At 52.6% G+C, this 21229-nt stretch overlaps 1 protein-coding gene and 2 pseudogenes across 1 annotated transcript; all 3 read right to left on the minus strand.

Annotated features, from left to right (window-relative positions):
- Positions 1 to 531: 531 nt before the first annotated feature.
- LOC142028141 (olfactory receptor 2A2-like) lies at positions 532 to 1543 on the minus strand (annotated as a pseudogene).
- Positions 1544 to 5229: 3686 nt separating this feature from the next.
- Positions 5230 to 18647, minus strand: LOC142028136 (electroneutral sodium bicarbonate exchanger 1-like). Its single transcript, XM_075022180.1, has 24 exons — positions 18600 to 18647; positions 18121 to 18202; positions 17279 to 17413; positions 16675 to 16810; positions 16299 to 16459; positions 15179 to 15364; positions 14982 to 15070; positions 14692 to 14849; positions 14226 to 14313; positions 13574 to 13720; positions 13325 to 13416; positions 12817 to 12991; positions 12547 to 12680; positions 11759 to 12004; positions 11549 to 11654; positions 10453 to 10614; positions 9612 to 9725; positions 9112 to 9273; positions 8242 to 8493; positions 7370 to 7438; positions 6654 to 6827; positions 6417 to 6554; positions 5838 to 5935; positions 5230 to 5317 (listed from the first exon to the last, which is right to left on the minus strand). Exons 1-24 carry the CDS (start codon positions 18645 to 18647, stop codon positions 5230 to 5232), a joined length of 3240 nt encoding a protein of 1079 aa, XP_074878281.1.
- Positions 18648 to 19487: 840 nt separating this feature from the next.
- Positions 19488 to 20398, minus strand: LOC142028137 (olfactory receptor 2A2-like; annotated as a pseudogene).
- Positions 20399 to 21229: the final 831 nt, after the last annotated feature.

The raw sequence follows: 21229 nt of genomic DNA on the forward strand, positions 1-21229 counted from the left end.
TTAATAGAACAGAAAAGGAGAAACTAATAATGATAATGATAACACTACTAAAATGACAACAGCAATAATAAAAGGATTGGAATGTACAAATGATGCGCAGTGCAATTGCTCACCACCTGCCCATCGACACCCAGCTAGTCCCCGAGCAGCGATTTCCCGCCCCCCACTCCCCAGTTCCTATAGTAGATGGGACGTCGCATGGTATGGAATACCCTGTTGGCCAGTTTGGGTCAGCTGCCCTGGCTGTGTCCTGTGCCTACTTCTTGTGCCCTGGCTGGGCAGGAGAAGCTGAAAAATCCTTGACTTTAGTCTAAACGCTACTTAGCAACAACTGCAAACATCAGTGTTATCAAGGTTCTTTGCAAACTGAACTCAAAACATAGCACTGTACCAGCTACTAGGAAGACAGTGAACTCTATCCCAGCTGAAACCAGGACACTTTTAACCACTTAACATTCCCTGAGAAATTCCCCAAGAGCTCAAGAAGAAAGAGCAGAAAGACAGGAGACAGGTGAAAGCCTAGAGCACCAGCTAGATGGAATGAAAGACCCTCTTCCTTCTCTGAAGCTTCAGCAAGGCTTCCTTCACCTGCTTGTTCCTCCGACTGTAAATGACGGGCTTCAAACTGGGGCTGACGAGAGTGTAGAAAAGGGAAAGAACTGTCTCCCTCCCAGAGGACTTACCGCTCCCGGGCCCCGCGTACATGAAGATGGCGTTTCCATAAAAGACACCCACCACGGTCGGGTGAGAGCCACATGTGGACAAGGTTTCGTGCCATCCTGGCACAGAGCGGATGCGCAGATCGGTGGCTGGGATGTCCAGGGAGGAAATCAGGATTAAGGCTAAAGGGAAGAGGAAGAAGCACACACAAACAGCAAAGATCAGGACTTTATTGGCAGGAGCGGCAGTGCAGGCCAGCTTTAAGACAGCAAGAATTTCACAGGAGAAGTGGACAGCCTCGCAGGGGCCACAGAAAGGCAGGTGTAAAGCCAGAGAGGCTTGCAGTGTACCAAATACGAACGCCAAAGCCCACAAAACTGTGGCAAGGGTGAGGCGCAGCCTCCAGATCATGATGAGGGCACAGCAGAGGGGACGGCAGATTGCCACGTAGCGAACATGAGACATCACTGCCAGCAGCACACACGCTGTAAGTGCAAAGATTAAATAAAGATGGATCTGTGCCCCACACCCAGCAACGGAGAGGGTTCTGCCTTGTCCAAGGAGGCTCCTTAGCATACGGGGACATTGCTGGAGGCGTAGCAGATGTCCGCGATGGAGAGGTGGCAGAGGAAGAAGTACCTGGGGCTGTGGAGGCAGTAGTCCAGGCAGATACGCAGAAAGACAAGTGTGTTTCCCATCCGAGTGGCAGAGCAGAGGGCAGAGAAAAGGCCAAAGAGGCAGCGCTGCAGGGCTGGGGTGCTGCAGAACCCCAGGAAGACGAATTCTGTGACAGTCTTTTCATTCTGCACGCTGTGCTGGAGGTGAGGCAGCACAAACTGCGACCACGGAGATCTGGAAGCGAAGGAGCAAGGAAAAGGAAAGAAAAAGGAGAGTTTTCCTAAGAATGTTGTGCCCTTTACTCTTTACGCTGCAGCTCCCTTCTCCCTGTTTTTCCCTCTGACTCCAGTGAAAGGTGCGTACTACCCTCCCCACGCTGAGTGACGTACATCTGAATTGCAAGCTCCAATCTCCCTGCAAACTTTGAGCAGTTTGACCAATCTCGCACAACTTTGCTGCCTAGCTTGCCCTTGAAGTCTTTCTTTTCCTGGGTTGGTTTTGGGTTTTTTTTGCAGGGGGTGGGGAGGGGCAGGGTGTGGTGTCGCTGTTGGAGAAGATAAGATGATGAAGATTGCAGGTGTCGATTAAGGTGAAGCCAGAACAACTTCAAAGCAGCCGTTTTAAATTAAGTCCATATTAAAAGGAATGCACAGTTGACAGAATAATTCCAGTTTTACCATTAAACCAACCAGCATTTCCAAGCCACTGCTGTGTCCTCTTTACCTTGGTGAAATGCATTCCTATTGAATCCTGCAGTTGCTTGAGCCAACTCCCCTATCCCAGCAGGGAGGCTACTGCAGGTCCAGGAAGGTCAGGCAGAACATCACCTTGGTTCCTGCTGTGCAGCTGCTCGCCGTTACCAGTTTCGCAGGGTGCTGGTCAAGGTCCCTGGGCATCCCCTGGCACTTGTCTCCACGCAGCTCTCTGGTCTCCAAGATCTTCCGCCACTTCCAGGATACTTCCTCCAGCCAGGATCTTCACCTTTTCCTTCCTGGGTCCCCTCCTTCTCTTCAAGATCCCTTCTTCTTTCTGGGAACCCTTCTTTTTGCCACCACCTCTTCTTTCTGGAACCCCACGCCCCCAGTGTTCCCAATCTAAGTTGTCTATGGGAGCAGTACAATGCCTGATCAGCCTCCGAATTAAGGCTTCTCTCTCCTAGCTCGTTATTAACTGTAGGATTCGGGACATGCCACTTTTGCTTATTCCCGGTGTTACCCAAATTTACAACCAGCCCACGCTGGCTGCGTGTAGCGAGAAGCAGGCTTCTGCTTGACAGCTCAGAATCCAGTTTCAGACATTCACATGCACAGACCTTGCCACACACGTGCACCCAGTCACGTCTTGCCTGGTAACCTTCACAGTTTGAGCCAGTTTTTTGTCTACGGCCGGGCTTCAGAGGCAGGGCATGGCCACAGAAGCGCATTCCCCCCGTCAGTCTGTGAGGTGAGCAAGGGAGAGTCAATACTTGTCTGGTGAGCCTCATACCCAGACAAGCTGGGCGATCCCTCTCCTGCGACAGCCCTGGGAAAAGCCACAGCAGGGTGCTCCCTTGCCTCTGCCTAGGTCCCTGGGGTTCCCCTGCCTGCCATTGCTCCTTTGTCCTCCTCTGTGTTTGTGGAGATGAACCTTTAACCACACAACCTAACACCTACAACATCGGGAAAAAGAGAGGCTGCAGAGGGTCCAGCGGGGAAGGTCGCCGATGTCAAATGCTCTTTGTGAGAGGCAGCACACCCAGCTCACCTCCTTGCTCCTGAGCTGCTCTATCGGAAGCACTGCGTGCAGGACGCTCTGTTCAACAGGCTGTGTCTGTATCTGACTGCCTTGTCCTCGCTACAGCACCGTGTGCTGGGGGAATGCCACGGAGAGCAAGGAGGACGCTCTTTCCCCAGGAGCAACGGAGGGTGCTCAGCTGAGTGCTGCTGCAGGGGCCACAGTGGGGCAGGCAGGCAGGCAGGGAGGGGAAGGCAGGAACGAGGGAGCTGGGAGTCACCGGCCAGTCTGGGAGATGCCCCCCGAGAGGCTCGAGAACCCTGGAAGCACAGGACGAGCTTAGAGGAGGTTCAACGTGAGGCCCTGTGGTTAACCATCCCCTCCAGATCTGGATCTTCTCTGGTTCCCAAGTTACCGTGCAGTTTAACAGCCTGCTGCAGAGATCCTGACTGGGAGACCACTGTACCTCCAGGAGTTGGGGATCCACCTAACAGTTCACCGGAGCGGGTGCAGGTCTGTGCTGCACCGTACGTACGGCGTGGCCTTCAGGCTGTGTCCCTACACATGGCCCTTGGCCGCAGGATAAACGGAGCTGGTTGACTGTGACAGAGGAGCCTCCAGGCAGCTCCTGCTTGGTACCAGCGATTACGCCACCTGCGCGGCCCTGCCGTTATCTAAAGTGCAGCAAGAAGTCCGCGCGTGAACATCCTTTACGCATAGAGTTGTTTTCTTCTAAGAAAAGTTGTATAACACCGTGAATGACCAAAAGGAGGAACTTCTCCACAGGCAGGATCTGTACAGTGTGCCAAGGGAAAATCCATCTGGGGTCTGCCCAATGCTGCATGAACGCAGGGTCCCCAGCATCTGAAGGGACCTAAGATTTACTTGCTACCGAGATGCCTCTTCTTGCTGCCTGTATGCCTTCTTCCTGGCTACGTTGCCTCCCAAGATCTTGCCCACCCCCAGCCTACTGGGGAGGGGGGGAATGTTAGAGAGACAGCCTTGATGCTGTGCCAGCACTGCTCAGCCATGGCCAAAACACTGCTGTGTTATCAACAGCTTTCTAGCTACCAGTACAGAGCACAGCACTACGAGGGCTGCTATGGGGTAAAAGAACTCCAACTCAGCCAGACCCAATACAGAAGGAAAGTGGAGGAACAACAGAGGGGGCAGCCCAGGGACACAGAGCCCCCCCCAGGTCTCATCTGGCCGCTCCTGTGACCATACGGTGTACTCAAAATCAAATACCTGAAGTGCTCCCTTAGATGCAGTGTACAGCCAGGGGACAAGAAGGTGGCAGTTCTGCATTTTGCAGCTCCCAGGCTGATGGCAGAGCCAAAGCAAAAAAACCAAAACCAAAACCAAACCAACCAAGAGAGGTAAAACTGAAGCGCAGGGAGCAAATGCTTCTCTTTCACTTTAGGCCAACTGCTCGGACGCTCTCTATGCTGCCCTGCCACAGAGGGCATCCCTCTCGTACCAGTAAGAGACAGAAGAGTGAATTAAAGCCAGGACCCCAAACCAGACCAAAAACCCGGTCGTGATGAAGAAGAAAGTGGAGAATGCATCAAATATAACAGAAAATTATTTTGGACATTCCCAGTTTACATTTGGAAAAAAGAGGAAAAAAAAAAAAGCGGAGGAATTAGGTATCAAAAGAAGAGCACTGAATGATAAAGCAGTAGCAGTCCCTCTACCACTACAAACCCACACCCCCACACGCACACGTACGCACACAGACTTAACACCACCAAACTCCCATTGACTGTGACGTTCACCTCAGCTTGCTGGTCTAGAGACACTGAATGCCTGAAGCACACCAAGGATAACTGAAAACATCTGCATGGCTTTAATGGGAATCCTCCAACTGAAACAAAGCGCTTTCTCCCTCTGTCTGCGTTGGCACATCCCCGAGTCACGCTCTCGCTCCTCTCCTTCCAAGTCAAGATTCCTAAACGTGAAAAGCGGGAGTGGGGAAAGGCAAAGGGAAGAGAAAAAGAGGGAGAGCATCATCAGTGGAAGACCTGCCAGCTGCTGCTGATTCAGCCCTGTTTGGGGGACCACCCCAGCAGAGAGGAGCTGGTTTGCATGCCACGGTCCTCACTGCCTGTTCCCAGGGACAGGCTGTTTGCTCAGCCTTGCCGGCCAAAGCGTGGGAAAAGCGTAGGCGTGCACCGTCGCTTGCAGAGGAGCACGGACACGTTCGTGTGCAATCCTTTACCTTTTTCCTCCCTGGATTCAAAGGGTTTCTGTCTTCAAAGTGAGAGCCTTCCATACAGTCGTTGGTGACATTTCATCCAGGATAATAATCTCAGAAGGATCAGTCCTGCAATAAATATTTTACACAGCAATCCGTGATTATGGGAACTGATGCCACCAAGGGCATTAGCATCAGCAAGAGGAACAGCGGAGCCCTGAGAATCAAAGCTGCGCATAAGCATGGGAGGTTTTGCTGGATGAGGAGTTTTGGGAGGCAAGCTGGGGAGCTGCAGAGCAACAGCTCTGTGCAAAGGCTCTTGCTGGGGTTTAGCCCTGGTCCGGGTTCCTAAGCCACTGCTGGTACAGATCACGCCTGCAACTCCTCATGTGTAAGTATGAGGAACTCCAGCTACCGTAAAGGCGCTGATGATGCAAGGTTTGGGGGTCAAACGCGAGTGCTGCAGCCACTCTGCTTGGGGTCAGAGCCCTGCGATCACCTCCTGCAGCCCTGCCCCCGAATTTGATTTTCCCACCAAGCTGCCTGCTGGTTTCTGTGGGATGCCCCACAAAGAGGCAAGTGGAGAAAACTCTGCCAAACCCCTTCAAGCTAATCTTGCCGGGGGTCCTGGCGCTTGGTGGGGCTTTACCTGTCACTGCCTTGCTTTGGGATATCCATGTCACTGGTCTTCCCCATGTTCAGCTGAACTGAACTTGCAGCAGCAGCAGCTTCCATCGCCCTCCTGGACTCCTGAGGTAAAAAAAGGACAAATCACGTTCTCTGTCTTTGGTCAAAGTGGAGATAAGCTGAATGCCCAGCACAAACTTAGCAGTCTGCCCTCCCCTTCTGCCCCTTGGCAGCTATAGGTATTAGTGCAGCAGGGTAGAAACCGTTCACTCCAAAGGTTTTGGGGCAGGGGGATTGGGTGTTCAAAACACGATTATGAGCAAATCTTGCCAGCAGCAGCAGCAGCACCTTCTAATAATAATCATCGTAATGATAATGACCTTGGTGAAAAACGACTCGTTTTAAAAATTACACCTGTATTCAAGCGTTCAGCTCACTGCTACTTGAGGAAACAAAGGTTACAACGTGGGATCCAGGCTATTGGGATCTATTTCGATTGAGTGCTGATCTTCCCCCAACGTTTCCAGACAAGCTGTAAGAGAAACAGGCAACCTCACAGCCCGACGGAGATGTCCAGCCCCGAGGACCCAGCAAGCCTTACCTCTTCTTCTTCTCTGGCTTCATTTCTGGCATCGTCCAACTTCTTCTTCCTTTCTGGCATAAGGTCATCCAGAAAGCTGAGCTCGCGCTTTGAGAAGCAGAAATCCATCGCTTTCCGGACAAAGACGAGAGCCAAAACCTTCACGAATAAGAGGGAAGATGCGGTGAGCTCAGAGACGATGCCACCTCTCACTCCAACGCTGCAAACACCCCGCTGCTGAGCGGCGGCAGCTCTTACCATCATGGGAAAGATGATGGCGGCACGGGACACCTTGACGGTCCAGAGCAGGACGAGGCAGGTCAGCTGGATCACCGTGAACAAATGCACCTTTTGCAAGGGCACGTGCCGCAGGTAGATGAAATCCGGCTGGTGTTTCGCTGGCATCCAAAACAGCTTCAAGCGATCAAAGAACTGCAAAATAAAAGGGAAAGGTTGCCGCCTTGGGACTGCGGCAAGTTTCTGGCCCTCTCGAGACGTGGAGGCGGTTTGCAGCATCTCGCTTGCCGTCAGAAATCCTGGATCCCACCGCGTTCCTCCTGGGAGCAGCACCCATTTTCCCTTCGCTCCATCTATCAACCGGCTTGCCCCTGAGAGCTGCCCACCAAACGGCAACTATTCCGTGCCATTCCATTATTAGCATTTCTCGGCCCACTGAATCCCCCAGCGAGGATTTCCACCAGTGGCAGAAACTGCCTTCCCTTTGCACTGAATTCCCCCGCTTTCACGTAACCAAACACTGACCTGCCCTAAACCCTGAAACAGAGAGCGCTGAACTTGCCTGGTCCTCCCAGCCCTATATACCTCCTGTGCCTCCACCAATCTTTTTCTTACACAAAAGAGTTTCATTGCTTGCTCTGCAAGAAGTTTTTCCCATGCCACTGCTTTTTTCCCTGCTGCTACGGAGACAAAATACCAGGGAAACGACATGCTGCACGCTGTAAAAGAGTCCGTACCTGAATTCCTCTGAGCGACGACACACCCATGTAGAGAAAGACGCCATAGAGCACAGGCATTGGTATAAACTGGGGGGGAAAAGAGAAAAAAAAAAAAGAATGCAATCGTTTCTTTCTCCATATTGCATTTTCAGTATTACCACCCTCTTCCACAGGCACTGCCTAAAATTGCTTGAAGCCTTCCAGCTTCCATTCAGGCTTACAGATGGGTCAGGTTTTAACCATTAAAGATTTTGTGCGCACGAGTGAGCTAAGGCTCTGCTTTAGGCTGAACTTTGGAGTTACCTCTCCTCAGAATACTCCTATTTTCCAGAAAGGTTGGAGGAAAATAGGCGATTTCACCCGTGCTACCCTATGCCGCATTCTGTGGCGGTAGAAAAACACTTCTGCCTAATCTTGGGGCAACAGGCAAAGGCCACAGGCCTCCTTTTAGCCTAGAGACGAGATTACTTTGTGGGAGGAACGTGCAAGGAAGCCCACGGGGATGACCTCAGTGTGTTTAGCTCCTGGGAACAGCTGCTCCAGGGCATTTGGGGAGCAAATTGCAGCCCGTAAAGGGCTGCCTGTTTGAAAGAGAGCAGACGTGCTGGTCTGAATATGCTCAGCTGTAACCCATAAACATGGGCGGGCCTGAAAGACACCCGAAAATTCAAGCAGTTGCGTTGCTCGCTTGCCTCGAGCACACCAAACGGGGGCCCGAAGGGCTGCAAAGCCTAACCGAGGCTGGTTCCCACCGTGGGTCAAGCCCCAAGGGTTGGGATCACCCCCTCCTCCGCTCCACAACTAACTACTCAGGCCTGCAGAGAGGGGACTGTTTTTCTGTAACCTCCAACAAGCTCGCGGTTGTCGGGTGGTTTGCATTTTCCTCTCACCTTTAACACGGAAGTGAAGAAGACGGAGCAGCCCATGAGCCCAAAGATCAGCAAGCCAGTGACTCTCTGCTCTCGTATCCCCAGAAACTTGGGTTGTTCTCCTGGAGCTGAGCAGTCAGACTCTACTTTGAGGCTATTCACGTGGGTGATGGACAGGACGGTCGCAGCCACAAACCAGGGCAGCCCCATCACCGAGCACACCCCCAGCATCACGGCCACCACGAAAAGGTCCAGGTGGTACCCGCATCCTTTCTGCAGGCAGGAAAACAAGAAACAGAGCATCCCATAGCACAAGAGCAAGGATAACGTCGCAAGTCAGACTCAAACCCTGCTCGAGCACAGGTCAACTTCTTCAGAATTTAAAACAAGAAATGGAAGCAAGTAAGGGTGTACGCAGGCTTTGCACAAGCGCCTGGCATGAAAATCTGGCAGGAGTTCAGACACAAGGGATATGGGGAGCTTGTGCGATACATACTTCTCCAAAAAAACCCCACCCACAACCCAAAACCACCAAACCGTTTTTTTCACTCACAAAGAAAATTCTACCACTTGCGAGGAAGGTGTGACTCTGAGTTATCCCTGGCAGCGCATCAAAACAATGCATTCCCCGCACCTGCTGCCGCTGCCGTTTCAAAACAAAAACGCGCTTCCATATTGCTCCAAGATTAATTTGCTCCTCCAAAAGGTTGCTCATCTGAACTGCCCTGTCACTTGCTCCCTGCATCATCGTTAATCCAGGAGAGCATCCTGCCACGCAGCCTGACCTTGTCCCAAACCAATGCCTTCATAAAGCATCGGCAATAAGAGCTTCTCCCCAGACCTGCAGCCCAGAAGGGGCTGGGGCCGGGGTCATCTCTCGCAGGCCCTTACCTTCAGCTTGTGCTCCTTCCTGTTCACAATAACGGCACTGATCTGCTGGTCCATGAATATCAAGATGGTGCAGAGCAGAGCTGGGACGAGCGCAGCCAACACCGTCCACCAAGGGTTGGGTCCTATGGGGTTGATGAACCACCCGCGGTCGTCTCTGGTAGGCTGCAACAAAGCCCACACATCAGCATCGTCTCCCAGCCCAGGCACTCCACTGGCTTTCCTTTTCCCCTCCCTCCCTGTGTCAGAGCACCTCCCAGCCCTGGCTTCATGTCCCCCTCTCCCGTGGGCTTCAGCAGTGCCAGTCTCCTCTTTGCAAGCACCTCTAGGTACTTCTCCTGTAGGTATCTAGTTTTGGGGCCATCTTCTCGTTGCCAGGAGGAAGCAAGGCACTTGGAGGTGGAAGAGGAGATGGTCACACCACCAGCATCTCCTCCAGACTCAGCCCTGCCCTGCCCCGGCATCACCTTGTGGCACCCCCACGTGCCAAAACACCCCATTACCTTGAACGTGTGGGGGACCTGGAGCTTTGGCGATGGGATCCCAACCACAAAGTCAAGGAGCACCATGATGGCGATGGTGAGGAAAACAGCAAAGTCGCTCACCGTGGACCGTACCTGGGGCGAGAAACCAGAGGTGAAAGGGGCATGGCAAACAGGGCCGTAACGTGAGATGCAAGAGTTGCGGACATCCACAACATTCAGGCTGGTTAACCAAATCCCACCACCCCTCTGAGCACATGCAGCCTGATCCCTTGCTTAGATACTGTTGCTGTGTTTGTCCCCGTGAGATCTGGTGTCAGATAATAAAAAAAGCTTAATTAGGCGGACAAGGGTTGGTTTAAGTCAAAACCTAAAAATAATAATAATAATATTAAAAATAAGAAAAGAGATGTCTGCCACTACAGCTACACTCACAGCTACAACGGCAACAAGGCACTGAGGCATCCTTTAGTCCTCAAAAGGAACCTCCTCATTCGAATCTACTTTCCGCTCGAGCACATAATGCGCAGAAGGTAGGGAAAAAAAACCACAACCCCAACCCCCAAAACTTTGGGAAACCTGACTTCCTACTACCTGAGGAGGGGGAAAAAAAAAAAAATTAAAAAAAATCAAACCCCAAAAATCTTCAATCTGGGGCAGATCGCGAGGCAGGTGGGAAATGCTACGATGATTTTGCACTCACGGAAATGAGTGCGGGACATCCAAGCTCTTGGAGAGCTTGGCCTGCAAGGCCAACGTTTCCCAGCTTGACCATGGCGGGGCTAATACTGCTTAGTGCTCCAGGAAAGCCATTTTGGGAAACGAGTGTGGAGATGGACGCTGGCCACCATCTTCTACTTACTCTGGTTGGAAAGTAGCGGCTGGTTTTAAACTTCTTCAAGAAGCTTGACAGGGCAAAGGTGGCGAAGAAGAGGATGCAGCACCAGAGGAACACATCAGGCGTGTAGGGGCCGTCGCGTCCACAGGCAGGTCCTTGAAACTCCCCACGCAAATGCCGACATTCCTGGAGAAACAGAGCGTCAGGACACAAAGGCAGTGCACGTGCGGCAGGGAAACCTCGCGTAGCTAGGGGGTTTTGAGGATCTTGGTCCAAGATCCACGACCCTCTAACTGCTCCTGCCAATGGAGATTTATATGTAATGAGCAGCAGCAGCTGAACAAGTGACACATCGAACTATAGAGCGGAGAAACGAGATGTGAGGGGACACCATACCACGCACCCTCGGCACATCCTCTGCCTGCCATTCGAGCAATCGTGGCTAAAGAAGACACCAGAGGGGAAGGAAACACTGGAAACTCTTGGGGAGAGAGAGAGAGGGAAGAGGGAAGGAGGGCTAAAGACAACCATGGTAGGAAAGGAGGAGAAGAGACAAATCGTCCCTTCCCAGGGGAGGGCTCGCAGAACCTGGCCAAGAGGGGATGAAGGCCACCATAAGAGCCTGCCGCCCTAGGCCCGGGCTCTGCTTCCAGCAACAACAGCCTGAGAGGCTGCTCAGACATGCAAATTTATGCATGTACCTACAGACAGCACTGAACGAGAAAGCAAGGCCCAGAGTTACTAGGAACCCATTAAGGAGGCCAATTACTACCTTTCAAGCATGAACTTAAGTCCTACCTACAACTTCTACAATAATCAAACCACCCACTACTTAACCTTCCTCCCAGTCAGAAATACTGTCCGGCAACAGGCTTGAGGGGGACACTTGCTACCTACCCACAACGCTGGGGACCAGGTAGACTGGGACAAGGTGGACTCTCCTCCCGAGGACCAAGCGGTTTTAACAAACCACACGCTAGATTTAAGCAAGGACTTTTCCGAGCAGCACTAGCACAGTTTGAAGCCCATCATTCCCTGAAGGGCTCTGACTTTTGCACCATGCAAATGCCCCTGGACCCCGTGGCCGCGGCGCGAGGAAGCAGTGGCTCGGGGCACTTACGGTCACCGTGAGGTTTTCCCAGGCGATGCCAGACACGTTGATCCCGTTGCTCGCCCAGAAACGCAGCGTTTCGTTGCTGGGATGGGTCGGTGCCTCACACTTACAGCTGGGAGGAGAGAAGCCAAGACAGGGGTAAGGGAAAGGCGATGGAGGTGCAGCCCGCAGCTCCTGCCAAGGGGCAGCAGCTTTCTCAGGGGGAAAAAAACCCACTAGTAGCTGGTGAGGAAGTCCAGCTTGCTGTGCATGTGCACAGGGTAGGTGTCTCGCAGGTGACTCAGCTTCTCCAGAGCCTCGTAGATGAAGATGATGCAGATGAGGGAGGCAAAGGCTTCTTCCGTGAAGCGGGTGACGTAGCACACCAAACAGCTGGCATCGGTGGCCACCAGCACTATGCACAAGAAGGCGGTCCACAGCCCAATGCACGCCCGCAGAGACAGATAGGAGAGCGTGTACTCCCTGGGAAAGCAAAATGAAACAAAGGCTGCAAAGGCCAGCAAGAGGCCCTGAGACATGCCTGCCTTCGGGGAAAACAGGGAGCAATTCTGGAGCGTGTCAAGGCTGCGGATGGGAAATGCAGTTTCCATGTACTACTACAGAGAGCCTCGGGGCTGTGGTGCAGGGTGTAGACCCACAGGAGGAGAGGCCAATTATTTAGTTACCACTGTTGAACAAGGATCTTGTGTTAACACCTTGGAGGCTGCTTGAGGTCAGGTCCCTCTTGGGCCAGGTGGTGTTCTCCCACATCACCCTGATGCCCTGACACTGAAACCAGCTGGGTTTGCACCCAGTCACCTGCTGCCAGCAAGCTGGGGCTTAATGATAAACCTTATGGCAATAAGGGTGGTTTATCTCCCATCAAAGCCATAGCAACAAAAGGACTGTCACTAAAATCTAGCAACTACCCCTAAGAAACAGAAAAGCAAAGCAAAGCATCTTTTCTCCATCACTGCCCCCTTCTGAAGGCTCTCGCAGCACCCAGCTGCGGCAGCCAGCCTTACTTGCAGAATTTGTAGAGGATCTTCTCAAACACGAGGACGGGTCCGGTGCTGCCGAGGATGGTGAGAGGTTGGCCGGCAAAGAGGCAATACACCACGCCGGCCATGGACGCGCCCAGCAGCGACTCCATGGCACTCTGTCCGGGGAAGAGAGGCAGCCGTGAGTAAATAAATCGTTAGGGAGAAACAAAAACCAAAGCCGATTCACTGCAGCGAGGACTTTGGCCTGACTTTTATCCTCCCCCATGCCCCCCAACAGAGAGAGGTGCTCACTATCTGGCCATTGGTCGCCTCCCCCAGCAGTCCCCCAAAGGTGATGACAGGGGACATGCAGGCACAGTAGAGGAAGAGGAAGGACGCCAGGCACTGCAGGCTCAGACCATCCCAGAAGTCGCTCCAGAACCACGGGGCTTTCCGCTTCACGTCCAGGGTCAAACCTCCAAAGAGCCTGCAGGAAGGAAAAAGAAGAGAGTCTGTTCTCTTGGAGGAACACGGTGACTTTGCTTTGCTGCAGAAGGGCAATCAGAAGCACGGAGTCACTTTCGTGGCTAAAAAGAAGCACTCTCCTTCCTCCCAAATCAAGGAAACCTGCGTGCAATGGTGATGGCTGGGGCTGAGCCCAGCTGCCCAGATCTCCCCCCTGCCCAGCCCAGGGGACCAAGCTGGCAATGCGGAGCCCCTTCGTTGAACCAGCTAACCCCAAAGACCTGCTAGAAGGGAGGGTGCATGCTCAGATTTGAGAAGCAAACAGAAAAAAACCCCAAACTATTAAAGCTCCCACCTTCCCGTCCGCTGCAGTTCAGGGCCACTGTGTTTCTCCAGCGTGCTGTGAGAAGCACTGTCGTCAAGAGCTCCTGGCATCTTCCTTTTTTCCTGTTAAAATGGAAGTAAGATAAAGCTATGGACTTGTAACCGCTGGCTTGTTTTGCTTCTGGTCTGGCTCTGTGACTGTGTCAGAGCGGGACCTTGTGAATTTGGGCCCCTGAACAGCATCCCCAGCCGTCCCGCCCGTCCCCCTCGCGCCTCCCACCTGCGAAGGGACGTTTTTCGGGGGCTCGATTCGGATCGATGGATCCCACTCTCCTGGCGGCAAGACCGTGACCTGATCCAGAAACTCGTCGATGCCAGCCACGAGGTCAGCCCGGTTCTTGGCTTTATAGGCAACGTCACGGAAAACCTGCCAATAGAAGACAACCTGGTGAGAGGACAACCCAGCTCGGAGGTCCTAACCAGTGCAATAAGCTCTTGGCTAAACGCAAGGCTTTTTCCCCAAAATTTCCTGCTGGAAAGGGCAGGAAATACTCCCCCAAAAGGAAAAATCTGTGCGTCAGGGCATTTGTAATCATCTCCCCCACGAGGCCCCCGTCCCCCATGGCACACCATACCCTTCTGCTTAAAGAGCAAGAGAAGTTTGACTGGCCCTGGCAATGCCACCACTGGGGACAGCGTGCTGGGGACCCCGGCAAGAAGGATGAGGTGCAGGATGCACCCCGGGTGGGATTTCAGCCTCCAGGATGTGGGGTGATGCAAATCTGCGTGTTCGCTTCGGGGTGAGAAAGAGGGCTGGGCTATTTGGAGAGCTGCGGGCAGCTGGGACAGCAAATCCTCTTCCTCACTACTTCAGAGACAGGGAGAGCTGAAGAAAGGCAAAAATGACCCGGAGCTATCTCATCTTGTCGCACCTCATCTGTCATGATAGTGGCCATGGACCTGCCGATCTCATGGTACTGATGGGCTTTTCCTTCTGGTCCAAGCAAAACAAACAGGAACCTGGGCAAGAAAAACAAAATGAGAGAGAGAAGAAGGTGTCCTTGCTCCAAGAGCACCCAAGGAAAGCCCTGGCAGCTCCCAGCCCAGAGCGTGGCTCAAGACGGGACACGTAGGCTCAGCAACGCCACGATGAATTTGAAATTCTTCAAAACCGACGGCAAATTTCATTTGGGGGCCAACTTTCATTACAATTGGCCGATGGGTTTAAAAGCTACAGCAGGGAATGGAGAAATGAAGGCGAGGAGATGCGGGTGGGGGAAACGTGCTTGCTCCCCCTCCCACTCGCCTTGTTCCCTTGGGACACCAAACTGATGCCTGCAACTCGATCTTTGGTTGGGTGTCTTTTTTACGGAAAAAATTTGCGCTTCTCATTCGCACCTTGTTGGGATGGGAACTTCCGTCATGCCCGAGAGGAGGACAGCCGGGCTCAGGCGGACAAATGCCACGATGGGCTGGTGAAGGAAATCCAGCTCTCCTACAAGCACGTTGGATGCTTCAGCCCCGGTGGGAATTTTCTTCATGAAGTGCAGCTCCGCCTGGGCACGACAAGCGATTTTCAGGCAATTACCCCAAAAGCAAAGCCCACAGCGCTCTGCAGCACACTCTCCAGCCAAGTTTGCAAGAGCAAATCTGGCCCTAAAGGCGTGAGAAAGCTACGAGTGTCTCACCTTGCTTAAATCCGTTGCTCTGCTCTCAGGGTTCACCCCATCTTTAGCTTCTGCAGCGGTGGGAGAAGGACAAGAGGTGATTGTTTGGGCTGGTAGGAAAAAGAAAGACACTCAGAAAGATGGACGAGGAGCAACTGGGACGCTTCTCCTTTGCCCGGACAAGTCTAATGGGGCCACAGCCCTGCAGAAAGCCTCACCTGGCTTGTAGAGGAGGTGCAGGTCTGACTGCCTCTTGCTCACATCAGCAAACGAGCAGACAGCGGGCAGAAGGTTGGTTGTCTTCTCGTTCTGATGGTGGTGCTTCCTCAAAAGGACTTCTCGAACTTGCGCCCGCACGTGCTCGTCAAACTCCGTGGACTGTTCTTGCTGGGCCAGGATCGTATCTGAGGATGGCAAAGGGAAACAAAGCCATCAGAGCAGAAACCCCAACAAGTCCCGACCCCCAAAGCCCCCAGGGAAGGCTGTGCCACACAGGCTGCACCCTAATGCCGGCTCAGCCTTGCATAGCAAGGCCTTTTAATAATGTTCAGCCTTTGCAGCCAAAACGAGAATTTTCTTCTGCTAAGAAACATGGCATCCAAGTGCTTATTCATCATTCCGCTAAGATAAATATTTCCCATTCTAAATGACGCAATTTTCTTGCCCGACCTGGCCTTTCTGACTCTACACGTTCACCCAAATTATAAGCGATCTATAGCACAGACGTTCCCAGAGCTTCCCGTGCTGATGGAGTGCAATTTGCCGAGCCCAGGGAGAAACGTGCTAAGAACGGCTCCGACTTCTCCAGCCCTTGAAAGGGCTGAATGGAGACCTGCCGCCAGTCAAAGATAACTTCTCCAAAGCGGCTTTTGCAATTAACTTCAAGTATCTTCCCCACAGAAATACACTGCTTGGTCATCGCCAGATAAACTCTGCCTTAAAACTCTTACATGCTGGATCTTAAGGCAAAAGCAAAAAAAAGAATGCGAGGAAACAGCTTGTAAGAAATAGTTCCTTTAAGGAGGTTCAGCTCTTACGCAGACTCTGTATTTCTAAGAGCAGCCTGCTAAGCCCTGACACACGCTCCTTTTTGGCTGCAGAATATTCTCTAGTGGCTTCTCCAACCCCACAAACTGCTTTCAAAAGGACCCCGCATTGGAATAAAAAAACGGTGCGACTGTTGCATGCCCAGTCTACATCCAAAAACAGCTCATGAGAAAAACACAGTGGCACTTCTGGAAAAGGACGTGCCATTGGGGCAGGGTTTGATTTGGGAGTGAAGAGCACCGTGGCGAGCTGAGCTCGGCCGTTCCCGGAGGGATGCAGCGCCCATGGTACCTGCAATCTCTTCGATGCTGTTGGCACAAATGTCCAGCAGCACCGACCCGTTGCTGATGCAGCTCCTCAGCTCGGAGAGGCTGTGCAAGGACAGCGTGCCAACGTAGGGCTTGCTCCAGCGCTCGCCGCCATCTTCCACGTCCTCCTCAAACTTCAGCCACCTGCGGACATCGGGTGCGATCAGCCCCATTGCAAGAAAACAGCCCCAGCTCTGCAACCCCTTTGACAGAGCCACGGGGTGGCAAGAGGAGAAGGCTCCTCGTGCCGCCACCTGCAGCTGCAAAAGCTTCGCATCCTGGAGAGGAGAAAGCAGAGCCCACGGGCGCTGCCGGTGCAGGGACTCCTCTCCCACCGCAGCCAAGCAGCAGGGATTTACCTTGCCGTTTCCTTCCACTCGCCATCTCGGCCCTCTTTTACACAGATCTCATCCAGCTCGGAGAACAAGTGGTGAGGGAGGTGCTGCTCGTCCTCCTTGCTCCTGAGAATGAACTGCACCCGCTGGGACGGGGAGCCTGGGGGCAGAAGGCAAAGACCCATCCCGTTACTGCGCCTGAACACAGCTCGTCACGCTCACGTGCAAAGTGGCCATCAGCACCAGTGCAGCCATAAACACTGGGCTGGCCCCTCTCCTCTGCATCTGTCTGGGCTTGCACAGAGCCGTGGAGAAGGAGAAGCATCTAGTCCACCTCTGCATGAGGATGGGCTGCTTTCCTTCCCCACATTGCCATTTTTAAAGCCAGGATCCCTCTAAGGAAGACGAGCCTAAACCCATTATGCATTTAACTGCATTAAAAAAAACACAAACAAAAAAAAACAACAAAAAAAAAGAAAACTTGGGAAAAAGAGGGTGTTGCTCAATACGGCCACTTTCCCTCGGAAGAACAGCAACTCACTCAAACTAGCCACGGGGACCTGCTTGCAGAAGGCCCCAGCGCCCACGTTGCCCCCAGGAGTTTAGCGAATGCCGCGGTGGGACTTACAGTGGTAGCCCTGCTCCATCGGGGCAGAGTCCTTCTCCCGTTCCCCTTCCCGATGCTTCTGGCTGTGGCGTCGGTGATGCCGGTGGCTCTGCCTAACCAGTGGCATCCGCGCGCCCACGTACAGGGTCCGGTGGCCTGCCAAAAAGCAGCGGTTTTTGCAGCACTCTCGGCATTGCGGCAATGGTTGAGGTGGCCGGTGCCTTGCTAAGCCACGGTTATATATCCCAGGAGCAACGCCAGCTTCCCTGAATGTTATTTTCACTGGACCTCCTTTTTTCCAAGCCTATTTTACTCGAGCTTTGCAACAACACAGCAACAACAAGTGTTGGCTCTGGGTCATCTAAAAGTGCCCCCAAAGTATTGGACCTCTTCTCAAATTCCAGCTTCGGCTGGACAACACTCAGACTTGCTCATTAAGCAGCAACACAAGCTAATTATTTTCAAAATCTCTGTATGGCACGAGGCGACAAGAGACGATCAAATCAGTCCCATCGTAATGAACTCCAGAACAAAAAAAGAAAATCACAGCCCCGCGTCTGCAGCCCTGAAATGATTCTCCTGACCTCTCCAAGCCAGGAGCAGCCTCTGTGAGAAAAAAAGCCGTGAATTATCGAGCCCTGTGGCTACAACTCACACCGTGGCCTCCCGGGGGGCTTTTTCCCTCCGTTTAAAAAGCCGTAATAGTAAAAAACGTGACAATAACTGTGCTGCTTCATTGAGAAGCGCGGCACGTTTTGCTGCACATGATGTGACACCCGACAAGGCACACAGGAGAGACTTTGTGCAATGGGAAAACGCGCTGGGCTGGTGGCTCCTCTACCAGGATCTCAGCAGAGACTCACCTTCCAACTCCTCCTCCTCATAGCGAACACTGACAGTGTTGCTCCTTCTTCCCCGGTCAATCACTGCCTCCTCGTCATGTCTCTGTTTAGCAACGACAAGAAGGGAAAAGTTGGGGCTGGGGGTGGAGAGCTCCCTTACGTCCTCCCAGCCATCACCCACCCCTGCGTCCACGCGAGTCCACGAGCCATCACGCCTCTACGTGCCGCCTCCTCCTCCTTCAGGCACAGCCCTAAAACCACGGACTTGTAGGAGGTTTTCCTTCCCATACGCAAATAAAACAGCCCATAACATCACCTCTACTGTATACCACGAGAGTCTGGACGTCTTTAATACAGCAGGAGAGGGATGAGTGTTTCAGACCAAAAAAACCCACCTCCTGCTTTGTTCTTGAGGTTCCTGTCTAAAAAAGTGATTTCCAAACTGGAAAAAAACCAACCCCAACCCACAAAACTGCACTTTTGAGCCCCGGCCGTGCTACCTGTAACTCTTCCAGAAGTGTCATTTTGTAACCCCCGTTTGGGTTCATCCTCACGTCAGTCACTGGGTTTCGGGGACAACTGAACCTCCAGGTCAGTCAGGGGGCCCGATTCCCCAGGGACTGATGGAGTAGCCCTCACGGGAGGAGCTAAGTGGCACCCAGTGTGCACCAACTCCAGAGACACAATAGGGACCATTGTGAAATCACAAGCTATGATGCGGATCCAGGCAGCTACTTAAAGCCATGCACCCCTAGAGCCTTCCCGCTTGGAAAACTTAGTGCCTGGGGAGAAGCCAGCTCTGCTTGGAGCAAAAACTCTCCAGAACAGAGAAACTTCCTGCATGAGAGGTGTCAGGCTCAAAAGTGTGCAGAAGGAAAACCCTTCACAGGCTCGTTCACCCTCCTGAGAAGCAAAGCCCACTAGCAGCATCATGTTTTCTCTCTTTTTCTTTCTAACAGTAGAGCTGAAGCTCTAGCATCCTGAGGATAACAGGAGGCACAAATACGGTAGGGAAAAAGAATATCTTATTGGATCAATGGGTAGATTCAGAAAAAAACCCTGCTACACAGTAGTTTATCCTGGCTGCTAGCTAGAACCGAGAAGACTGTTTTTTCCACCTGGGTCAACAGTTCCGGTGAAACATACTACCCGCCTAGGACAGCTGCATCTGAGGAACAAGAATTAGTTATCTGCAATACAAGGAATAACAATGAGTCATTTAGTGCCATGATATTCATCAGGCTGCACAGAGAAACAAGAGACAAATGCATTTGAATAACCATGTCTTGTGTTACGTTTTAACCACTTAACATTCCGTGAGAAATACCCCAAGAGCTCAAGAAGAAAGAGCAGAAAGACAGGAGACAGGTGAAAGCCTAGAGCGCCAGCTAGACGGAATGAAAGACCCTCTTCCTTCTCTGAAGCTTCAGCAAGGCTTCCTTCACCTGCTTGTTCCTCCGACTGTAAATGACGGGCTTCAAACTGGGGCTGACGAGAGTGTAGAAAAGGGAAAGAACTGTCTCCCTCCCAGAGGACTTACCGCTCCCGGGCCCTGCGTACATGAAGATGGCGTTTCCATAAAAGACACCCACCACGGTCGGGTGAGAGCCACATGTGGACAAGGTTTCGTGCCATCCTGGCACAGAGCGGATGCGCAGATCGGTGGCCGGGATGTCCAGGGAGGAAATCAGGATTAAGGCTAAAGGGAAGAGGAAGAAGCACACACAAACAGCAAAGATCAGGACTTTATTGGCAGGAGCGGCAGTGCAGGCCAGCTTTAAGACAGCAAGAATTTCACAGGAGAAGTGGACAGCCTCGCAGGGGCCACAGAAAGGCAGGTGTAAAGCCAGAGAGGCTTGCAGTGTACCAAATACGAACGCCAAAGCCCACAAAACTGTGGCAAGGGTGAGGCGCAGCCTCCAGATCATGATGAGGGCACAGCAGAGGGGACGGCAGATTGCCACGTAGCGAACATGAGACATCACTGCCAGCAGCACGCACGCTGTAAGTGCAAAGATTAAATAAAGATGGATCTGTGCCCCACACCCAGCAACGGAGAGGGTTCTGCCTTGTCCAAGGAGGCTCCTTAGCATACGGGGACATTGCTGGAGGCGTAGCAGATGTCCGCGATGGAGAGGTGGCAGAGGAAGAAGTACCTGGGGCTGTGGAGGCAGTAGTCCAGGCAGATACGCAGAAAGACAAGTGTGTTTCCCATCCGAGTGGCAGAGCAGAGGGCAGAGAAAAGGCCAAAGAGGCAGCGCTGCAGGGCTGGGGTGCTGCAGAACCCCAGGAAGACGAATTCTGTGACAGTCTTTTCATTCTGCATGCTGTGCTGGAGGTGAGGCAGCACAAACTGCGACCACGGAGATCTGGAAGCGAAGGAGCAAGGAAAAGGAAAGAAAAAGGAGAGTTTTCCTAAGAATGTTGTGTCCTTTACTCTTTACGCTGCAGCTCCCTTCTCCCTGTTTTTCCCTCTGACTCCAGTGAAAGGTGCGTACTACCCTCCCCACGCTGAGTGACGTACATCTGAATTGCAAGCTCCAATCTCCCTGCAAACTTTGAGCAGTTTGACCAATCTCGCACAACTTTGCTGCCTAGCTTGCCCTTGAAGTCTTTCTTTTCCTGGGTTGGTTTTGGGTTTTTTTTGCAGGGGGTGGGGAGGGGCAGGGTGTGGTGTCGCTGTTGGAGAAGATAAGATGATGAAGATTGCAGGTGTCGATTAAGGTGAAGCCAGAACAACTTCAAAGCAGCCGTTTTAAATTAAGTCCATATTAAAAGGAATGCACAGTTGACAGAATAATTCCAGTTTTACCATTAAACCAACCAGCATTTCCAAGCCACTGCTGTGTCCTCTTTACCTTGGTGAAATGCATTCCTATTGAATCCTGCAGTTGCTTGAGCCAACTCCCCTATCCCAGCAGGGAGGCTACTGCAGGTCCAGGAAGGTCAGGCAGAACATCACCTTGGTTCCTGCTGTGCAGCTGCTCGCCGTTACCAGTTTCGCAGGGTGCTGGTCAAGGTCCCTGGGCATCCCCTGGCACTTGTCTCCACGCAGCTCTCTGGTCTCCAAGATCTTCCGCCACTTCCAGGATACTTCCTCCAGCCAGGATCTTCACCTTTTCCTTCCTGG

Source organism: Buteo buteo, unplaced genomic scaffold (assembly GCF_964188355.1).
Source record: "Buteo buteo unplaced genomic scaffold, bButBut1.hap1.1 HAP1_SCAFFOLD_158, whole genome shotgun sequence".
Taxonomy (NCBI): domain Eukaryota; kingdom Metazoa; phylum Chordata; class Aves; order Accipitriformes; family Accipitridae; genus Buteo; species Buteo buteo.